Source organism: Solanum lycopersicum, chromosome 2 (assembly GCF_036512215.1).
Source record: "Solanum lycopersicum chromosome 2, SLM_r2.1".
NCBI classification, from domain to species: domain Eukaryota; kingdom Viridiplantae; phylum Streptophyta; class Magnoliopsida; order Solanales; family Solanaceae; genus Solanum; species Solanum lycopersicum.
The window spans coordinates 46532621-46543060 of NC_090801.1; the positions used below are offsets into that span (position 1 = coordinate 46532621).

The 10440-nt window shown below is 39.5% G+C and overlaps 1 protein-coding gene across 1 annotated transcript; it reads right to left on the minus strand.

The window, feature by feature from the left end:
• Positions 1-1672: 1672 nt before the first annotated feature.
• On the minus strand, positions 1673-5640 carry LOC138342092 (uncharacterized). Its single transcript, XM_069294278.1, has 7 exons — positions 5160-5640; positions 4818-5114; positions 4467-4586; positions 3678-3773; positions 3139-3290; positions 2282-2490; positions 1673-2213 (listed from the first exon to the last, which is right to left on the minus strand). Exons 1-7 carry the CDS (start codon positions 5638-5640, stop codon positions 1673-1675), a joined length of 1896 nt encoding a protein of 631 aa, XP_069150379.1.
• Positions 5641-10440: the final 4800 nt, after the last annotated feature.

Genomic DNA, 10440 nt, shown 5'->3' on the forward strand with positions numbered 1-10440 from the left:
CCTCGGAAATACATCGAGAGTTCATGACCCATGGGGGACTCGCGAGGTCCATATACCGACACGGACGATCTTCACGTGTCTGTGCGGACAATCTCAACGCACTATCATAATATCAAACAATTTCCGCACGGAAAGTTTCCACGTGCCCAAATTACAATCTTAACATCTCACCATCCCCAGCACGGACGATCTCCACGTGCCCAACTTATACTCAATCTCATGTCAATGCATGTATACAATATCATTTCAATATAAGGGGATAATGATGCATCTTACTCAATCAATATCAACATAATACATAACCACCTCAATTATCACAACTATACGGGTGTAATAAAGAAAACACAATCACAAAAAAATTTCAAGTCAATAATATATCAGCTAATGCCCATATGCTTTGGCACTCTCAATTTACAATCCACATTCTATAGTAGTAATTTTTCTTTTTATAACATCGGTACTCGTACCAATGCCCGTCACACCATTGATACGAGACCCCATCTTTCGCCCTTACCCTTTTGTCTATTTTCATTTTTTAATCTTTAATTAGGAAAACGTCCTTCAACAAGTCTAAAAAGTCTTAACATACCTCAGATGCCGAACTTGTGCCACGAATCTTTTAAGATTTTTCCTTTCCTTTTCGCAATGTTTCAGAACGTTCCCAATCTACCAATTTTGCAATATTCGTAAGTAAGCAATTTTTTGTAGACATTCAAATTATTATATGTCTATCATAGACACTAAAACTCACTCATATTTTCAACCAAACTCCAAATCTTGATACATATTGGTATGCCAATTTTTTTCCATACTTGCTAAATTTCAAGCCAAGAACTTAACTCTAACCTCTTCAAATGGACTAAAATTCAATGTTAGATCATATAAAATAACACCTAATAATTAATTACCAATCCCAATATTAAAAACTAGCATTTTAATATATGAATAATACATGAACCAAATTTTCACCCATTGGCAGAAGTGGAACGCCCCTCCCCTTTTCCCTGTTTTTTTTATTCGTTCTGCATGCCAATTAAAGCATCTCCCATTGTTGGTACCTTTAAATTCTGAGGTGTGAGTATACCCACCCGACCTGAGCATAACTCCGAGAAGACAACCTCTGGTTTAAAGAAATTGATCACTGCCTTAACTTCTTGGCAGGATTCCGAAGAAACGTGAGCAGTGCTAACAACATACACATCGCGAATGCCTCCATTGGCAGAAGATTGTTTTTTTTTCTTCCACATCTCCACCAATTCTCCCATTATAAATATAGCATAAAATAATAACACAATCCCAAACACTCCGACAATATATTACTATATATAGAATTGAAAAGAATGAATATCTCATATCTTTACCTGAACAATGGCTATGATTTTTCTTCCTCTCGCTGGTCGCCTGTGGTAAGGTTTCGCCTCCCTACTTTTTGTTTTCCTTTTCTTCTAAATAAGAAATTATTAACCGTGAAACTCCACTAACCTATTATCTAATTATTTATTTAATAAAAGTTTCATCAATTGTGTACTCATAGTTATCTAAAAGCTTAAAAATAACCCTTTAAATTTTCAAAAGGAGTCAAACTAGTCCTAGTTCTCAAAACGACCTAGCGGGTCGTTACATCACCTACCACTTAAACAAATGTTCGTCCTCGAACGTAAAAAGAAAAGAGCTAACCTGACCGCTCAAAAAGATGAGGATATTTACTCCTCATGTCTGCCTCTATCTCCCATGTAGCTTCCTCCACTGGACGATGCTTCCACTGAACCTTTACCGAAGCAATCTCTTTGGACCTTAGATTCCGAATTTGCCTATCCAAAATGGTGATCGGCTCCTCCTCATAAGTAAAATTCTGATCAAGTAACACTGAATCCCATTGAATCACGTGATCACCACCCTGATGATACTTCTTAAGCATTGAAATATGAAATACAGGTTGGACACCTGACAACCCAGGTGGCAAAGCCAACTGATATGCCACCTTACCAATACGCTCCACAACCTCGAAAGGACCAATGTACCTTGGACTCAACTTGCCCTTCTTTCCAAATCTCATCACACCCTTCATGGGTGAAACCTTAAGTAGAACCTTCTCTCCAACCATAAACTCCAAATCACGAACCTTCCTATCTGCGTAACTCTTTTGCCTACTCTGAGCCATGAGAAGTCTATCTTGGATCAACTTGACCTTGTCTAAGGACTCCCTCAACAAACTGTACCCCATGGTCTAACCTCAAATGCATCAAACCAGCCAATTGGAGATCGACATCTCCTACCATACAGAGCCTCAAATGGTGCCATCTCAATGCTCGAGTGATAACTATTATTGTAAGGAAACTCCGCTAGAGGCAAGAACTGGTCCCACTGACCACCAAAGTCAATCACACATGCCCGCAACATATCCTCAAGAACCTGAATAGTCCGCCCAGATTGACCATCAGTCTGAGGGTGAAAGGCTGTACTAAGATCCACTCGAGTGCCCAACTCTTTCTGCATAGACCGCCAAAAATGAGATGTAAATTGCGTGCCACGATCTGAAATAATAGATATAGGAACTCCATGCAAACGAACTATCTCTTGAATATAGATCTTGGCTAACTTCTATGAGTTATAGGTAGTCTGAACTGGTACAAAGTGTGCAGACTTAGTCACTCGATCCACGATGACCCATATAGCATCAAACTTACCCAAGGTACGTGGCAACCCTACCACAAAGTCCATAGCAATGCGCTCCCACTTCCACTCAGGTATGGGCATCCTCTGAGTCATACCTCCAGGCTTTTGGTGTTCATACTTCACTTGCTGACAATTCAAACATCGAGATACAAAATCTACTATGTCCCTCTTCATACGACACCACCAATAGTGTTGCTTCAAGTCACGATACATCTTAGTAGCCCCCGGATGAATAGAGTACCTCGAACTATGAGCCTCCTCCATGATCAATCTTGTCAAATCACCTGTACGAGGAACACATATACGACCCTTAATCCTCAAAACTACCTCACTATCAAGAATTGCAGCCTTGGCTTCTCCTTTTAAAACCTTATCCCTAATCTTACATAAATCACCATCATCAAACTGTTGAGCCCAAATCTGCTCCAACAAGGATGACCTAGCAGCCATATAAGCCAACACCTTACCAGATTCTGAAATATCAAGTCTAACAAAGCTATTGGCCAGGGATTGGACATCCCTAGCTGAAGGACGCTCGCCAACCTGTAACATGGCTAGACTACCCATACTTACTGCCTTCCGACTCAAGGCATCTGCTACAACATCTGCTTTGCCTGGGTGATAAAGAATAGTCATATCATAGTCTTTGAGCAACTCCAACCATCTCCTCTGCCTCAAATTTAGATCCCTCTGATTGAATATATACTGTAGACTACGATGATCCGTGAACACCTCACAATGCACACCATAAAGATAATGCCTCCAAATCTTTAATGCAAACACAACAACCACCAACTCTAAATCATGAATAGGGTAGTTCTTCTCATGAACCTTTAACTGCCTCGAAGCATAAGCTATCACCCTTCCCTTCTGCATCAACACACAACCAAGAACAACCCGAGAAATATCAGAATATATGACAAAACCCTCTCCCTCCACGGGTAGGGTCAAAATCGGTGCAGTAGTCAATAAAGTCTTGAGCTTTTGGAAACTAACCTCACATTCGTCAGACCACGGAAAAGTCACCTCCTCCTGTGTCAATCTAGTTAATGGAGATGCAATGGATGAGAAACCCTCAACAAACTGTCGATAATAACCTGCAAGGCCCAAGAAACTCCGAATCTCAGTAACTGAAGTAGGTCTGACCCAATCTCTAACCACCTCAATCTTCTTAGGATCCACCATGATACCCTCCTTGGACACTACATGTCCCAAGAATGCTACCGAACTAAGCCAAAACTCACACTTTGAAAACTTTGCATAAAGCTTCTTCTCCTTTAGAATCCCAAAAACAATCCTCAAATGATGCTCGTGTTCCTCCTTAGTGCGTGAGTATATCAATATATCATATATGAAGACAATAACAAAGGAATCTAAATACGGTCTGAACACTCCATTCATCAAGTCCATAAAAGTTGCTGGGGCATTAGTCAATCCGAAAGACATCACCAAAAACTCGTAATGACCATAACGTGTTCGAAAAGCCGTCTTAGGGATATCCTCCGCCCTAACCTTCAGCCGATGATAGCCAGATCTCAAGTCAATTTTGGAGAAAACTGAAGCATCCTGCAACTGATCAAATAAATCATCAATACGAGGTATCGGATACTTGTTTCTGATGGTTACCTTTTTCAACTGCCGATAGTCAATACACATACACATAGATCCATGTTTCTTCTTCACAAATAACACTGGAGCACCCCACGGAGATACACTTGGTCTAATAAAACCCTTGCTCAACAAATCCTGCAACTACTCCTTCAACTCTTTCAATTCAGTCAGTGCCATACGATAAGGAGGAATAGAAATAGGCCGAGTGCCTGGCTCCACATCAATACAAAAATCAATATCACGATCTGGTGGAAGACCAGGCAAATCGGTCGGGAATACCTCTGAAAATTCACTCACCACTGGAATAGACTCAAGCATAGGAGTCTCAATACTAGTATCTCGAATATGGGCCAAGTAAGCCAAACATCCTCTCTGTACCAACTGACGAGCCTTAAGGAATGATATCACACCCTTAGAAGGATGACTAAGAGTACCTCTCCATTCTACTATAGGAATTCCAAGCATAGCTAAAGTGATGGTCTTGGCATGACAATTTAAAATTGTGTGGTAAGAAGATAACCAATCCATACCAAGAATCACATCAAAATCTATCATATCTAAGACCTTTAAATCTGCATGAGTATCACACCCCATCAAAGTAACAGTACATAAACAATACACCCGATCTACAACTACAGAATCCCCTACAGGAGTAGAAACACATATCGGCAAATCAAGAGACTCACACAATATATCCAGACTAGGAGCAAAATATGTGGACACATAAGAATAAGTAGATCCTGGATCAAATAAGACAGTAGCTGATCGATGACAAACCGGAATAATACCTGTGATAACAGCATCTGAAGCCTCAGCCTCTGGCCTACCTGGAAAAGCATAACAGTGAGAACGACCTCCATCAGATTGTGAACCTCCACGACCACCACCTCGACCAGAAGGAGAACCACCTCTACCTGAATGAGAACCACCTCTACCATTATGTGCACCACTCCTAGCTGGAGGTTGTGCAGCCCTGGAAGCCGAAGCCTGAAATCCCTGATGTAAGCCACCACGTCTGGTCCTAGGGCAGTCTCTCACAAAGTGTCCCATATCACCACACTCAAAGCAACCCCTACGAGACGCAGGCTGATGAGAGGAACCTGAATGACCATAATTCCCTCCACGAACTACAGGTCTAGAAGATGAACCCTGCGAAGTATGTACCGAGCTTGAAGAGTTATGCCCAGCGTAACCAGCCTCAGACGCTGGTATAGAAGCATGAATGAGTCTGCTGGACTGGGGGTGATAACCTCTGCCCAAGTAACTCCGACTCCTAGGCGGAGCACCACCATAATCACCTGAATAATGAGTCCTCTTGCCCTCTTGCTGCTCAAATCCCTCACGTCGAATCATCTCCAACTCCTTAGCAGCATCTACCACTTTCTGGAATGGAACACCAGAAGCAGCAACCTGAGAAACTCCTAGACGAATTGGAATAATCAGCCCCTTAACAAACCTCCTCACTCTCTCAGCCTCTGTGGGAAGTATCATCTAGGCATGCCTAGCCAAGGCATGAAATTTACCCTCAAACTCTGCAACAGACATACCATTTTGCTGCAAACCCTCAAACTCGGCCCTCTTGCGCTCCCTCTCACTACGTGGAACAAATTTGGATAGAAATACCTGAGTAAATTGAGTCCAGGATAGTGGATGGGATCCAGCTGGCCTACTACTAATATAATCCCTCCACCACTGCTTAGCAGAGTCAGTCATCTGAAACGCTGTGTAGTCAACTCCATGAGACTCCACTAATCCAAGATTATGCAACCTCTCATGACAACTAACTATAAACTCATATGCATCCTCACCTAAGTCACCAGTATAAGTAGGAGGATTCATTAGTATGAACCTCCCAAACATCTTTTGCTCATCAATAGTCATAGAAGGCCTGTTCACCAAATGTGATGTCATATCTGGAAACTCCATACTATCCAAACGAGGAGCTACAGCGGCAGCTGGCTGAGTCCTGGGAGTCTGAGAATCTGGAGCAACTATCGAATCTAGAGTTTAACCTCTAACACGGGTCTGTGAGCCATCAGAAGTGACAGGCAAAGCTCCTGCCTGGGCCATCCCCTCTAAGATTCCTAACATACGAGTCAAGGTATCTTGAAGCATTGGGAGAACAATAGTACTGGTTGGAGCCTGAGCTGGCACATCCCCCTCGACACGATCTTGCACATCCCCATGAATAATCTCTGCATCAGGAGGTACGGTCCTATCACAACCCTGGGTAGCTACTGGTACTTGAACATCCATAGGTGCTGCAACACGGCCCCTACCCCGACCTCGAGCTCGTCTCCTACCTCTACCTCGGATAGTGTTCCAAGAAGCAGGCGCAGGAATAGGATCCTGACCACCTCTTGCCGATGTACGATTCCTCGCCATCTGAGAGAGAAAGAAATATCAAGATTAGAATTTCTACAAGGTCAAGTGTGCACGATAATGAATAAAAGAACAGATTATATCCTAAATGTCCTATAGCCTCTCGAAGATAGGTATAGACGTCTTCATACCGATCCGCAAGACTCTACTAGACATTGCTCTTGTACTCTTGAGACCAATGGACCTAGGGCTCTGATACCAAATTTGTCACGACCCAAAATCACGAGTCGTGATGGCACCTATGTTCCCAACCAATAGGTAAGTCAACCAACATATTTTAACAAACTTAACTAGTGAATAAGTGAAAAGACAACAAATTTCCAAATCTCCAACACAGAGTTCTTTATAAGTACGAATGCGGAAAACTGAAAAAAAAAATACTGCCCAAGAATTGGTGTCATAAGTACAAGAGATTCTAGAATACGATGCAAGTGTGAAACTAAAATGACAAATCTAACTTAAGGGATATCCTGTCTGAATACTGAATAACAGAATACGTAAAGACAGAAGGAGGTGTGGGCCACGGAACAGCCAAGCAGCTCACCACAACTCCAAGAACATCAAGCCGGACTCAATTTGCTCCACGAGATGTGCTCCTACTCGGAATCGAATCTGCACCACAAGGAGTGCAACAAGCGTAGTATGAGTACGAACCACGTGTACCCAGTATGTCTCATTGACCGACAACGAAGAAGTAGTGACGGAAGTTTATACAAAAAAAAATAGATTTGTAAATTATATAAGTATATATATATATATATATATATATATATTACACTCACTATTTAGGTTCCATCAATAAAGGTAATCAAACATCAAGTATTTTCCAAACACCAAACAAAACACATAATCATCAAAATAAATGATGTGATGAAATGCAATGCAATATAACACCGTGTAATGAATTGTCTCAGAATACCCAGTACACACTCAACCGTATATACATTATACTCCTCTGAAATACATCGAGAGTTCATGACCCATGGGGGACTCGCGAGGTCCATATACCGACACGGACGATCTCCACGTGTCTGTGCGGACAATCTCAACGCACTATCATAATATCAAACAATTTCCGCACGGACGGTTTCCACGTGCCCAAATTAAAATCTTAACATCTCACCATCCCCAGCACGGACGATCTCCACGTGCCCAACTTATACTCAATCTCATGTCAATGCATGTATACAATATCATTTCAATATAAGGGGATAATGATGCATCTCACTCAATCAATATCAACATAATGCATAACCACCTCAATTATCACAACTATACGGGTGTAATAAAGAAAACACAATCACACAAACATTTCAAGTCAATAATATATCAGCTAATGCCCATATGCTTTGGCATTCTCAAATTACAATCCACATTCTATAGTAGTAATTTTTCTTTTTATAACACCGGTACTCGTACCAATGCCCGTCACACCATTGATATGAGACCCCATCTTTCGCCCTTACCCCTTTGTCTATTTTCATTTTTTAATCTTTAATTAGAAAAACGTCCTTCAACAAGTCTAAAAAGTCTTAACATACCTCAGATGCCGAAGTTGTGCCACGAATCTTTTAAGATTTTTCCTTTCCTTTTCGCAAGGTTTCAGAACGTTCCCAATCTACCAATTTTGTAATATTCGTAAGTAAGCAATTTTTTGTAGACATTCAAATTATTATATCTCTATCATAGACACTAAAACTCACTCATATTTTCAACCAAACTCCAAATCTTGATACATATTGGTATGCCAATTTTTTTTTTCATACTTGCTAAATTTAAAGCCAAGAACTTAACTCTAACCTCTTCAAATGGACTAAAATTCAATGTTAGATCATATAAAATAACACCTAATAATTAATTAACAATCCCAATATTAAAAACTAGCATTTTAATATATGAATAATACATAAACTAAATTTCCACCCATTGGCAGAAGTTGAACGCCCCTCCCCTTTTCTCGTTTTTTTCTATTCGTTCTGCATGCCAATTAAAGCATCTCCCATTGTTGGTACCTTTAAATTCTGAGGTGTGAGTATACCCACCCGACCTGAGCATAATTCCAAGAAGACAACCTCTGGTTTCAAGAAACGGATCACTGCCTTAACTTCTTGGCAGGATTCCGAAGAAACGTGAGCAGTGCAAACAACATACACATCGCGAATGCCTCCATTGGCAGAAGATTGTTTTTTTTTCTTCCACATCTCCACCAATTCTCCCATTATCAATATAGCATAAAATAATAACACACTCCCAAATACTCCGACAATATATTACTATATATAGAATTGAAAAGAACGAATATCTCATATCTTTACCTGAACAATGGCTATGATTTTTCTCCCTCTCCCTGGTCGCCTGTGGTAAGGTTTCGCCTCCCTACTTTTCGTTTTCCTTTTCTTTTAAATAAGAAATTATTAACCGTGAAACTCCACTAACCTATTATCTAATTATTTATTTAATAAAAGTTTCATCAATTGGGTACTCATAGTTATCTAAAAGCTTAAAAATAACCCTTTAAATTTTCAAAAGGAGTCAAACTAGTCCTAGTTCTCAAAACGACCTAGCGGGTCGTTACATCTTGCTCGCCTCCCTCGCCTCTATCGCTTATACAAAAAGAAACGAATTGTATAAATTGTGTTTTTGTTTGTATAAAGCAAGAGAAAATTGTATATAAATATGTAAATACATATATCTTCGTCTTGTATATACTTATAATTATACAATAAAAATACTTCTCTGTCCAGTGTATTTTGCATTTCTCTCTTTCTCGTTTTATACATATTCAAATGGCATAGAATTTTTATCTTTCTTATTTTATACAATTTGATTCAATTTTATATTCCCTGCCCAAACCTCTTTTGCCATTCTCTCTTTCTCATTTGTACAAATTCAAATTGTATATAATCGTCCTATATAATTATAATTACACAATACAAAATTTTTCCTGCCTATGTCTCTTTTTATTTTCTCTTATATATATATATTTATATATTAAAAATGATCAGAACTCGCTTCTTAACTTAGACAAATTTTCCAGATTTTTCCTTTCTTTCCAAAAATGAATATTTTTAATGTTTTAGTTTACTCTTTGCTATTTCAAATTGTAAGATGTTATACAACTCAACAAAAATACTATAACAATTACATATTCTCAATAACAAGCTCAATATTCATCAATCAAAGTTTCACAGAAAGGCACTCACAAGATCAGTAAAACTAAATATCAATTTCTCTAATGATAAATATGTGCAATGTAATGGAATGCAATATCAAATTTAGTGATGCATGTCTCACCTAGTGATACACACCCGTTGTCTCTCATTCTGGGACCCATGAGGGATATATCTGTACATGCATATATCGTGGCACGCGATACGATCCTCGATAATAGTAATCACCGCAGCGCATTATAGGTCCTTTGAAATATAGTATCCATCACATCTCGTGATACATCCCTCGAAATGGTAAAACCTCTTTAATTTCTTATTCTTTATCAATTCACATTACATTTATCACAACCATGTCCTTGAACAATGCAAATGACAAGTTCACACAAATAATGAGGAGATGACCATGTTCATAACATTGCAAAATTCACAACAACACAATCATGATACAACATAAAGAATGATTCAACAAGCCTTTCAAGCTTTTCTCAACACATCGCACACAATTAATTAATCACATTGTTTTTTACTATCCATTTTTCATCATTAGAATTAATCAATGAGGACAAGTCAACCCATCACCAAGTTTCATTATCCCCGAACA

Excerpts from the sequence above, each read along its gene's own strand:
- LOC138342092 (XM_069294278.1), bottom strand. The coding sequence starts at position 5,640 with ATGATTCGACGTGAGGGATTTGAGCAGCAAGAGGGCAAGAGGACTCAT. Across the intron at positions 5,115-5,159 it reads TCGAGGTGGTGGTCGTGGAG|GTAGGCCAGAGGCTGAGGCT; the intron begins GTTCACAATCTG and ends ATGCTTTTCCAG. Across the intron at positions 2,214-2,281 it reads ATGGCACCATTTGAGGCTCT|TTTGTTGAGGGAGTCCTTAG; the intron begins GTATGGTAGGAG and ends CATGGGGTACAG.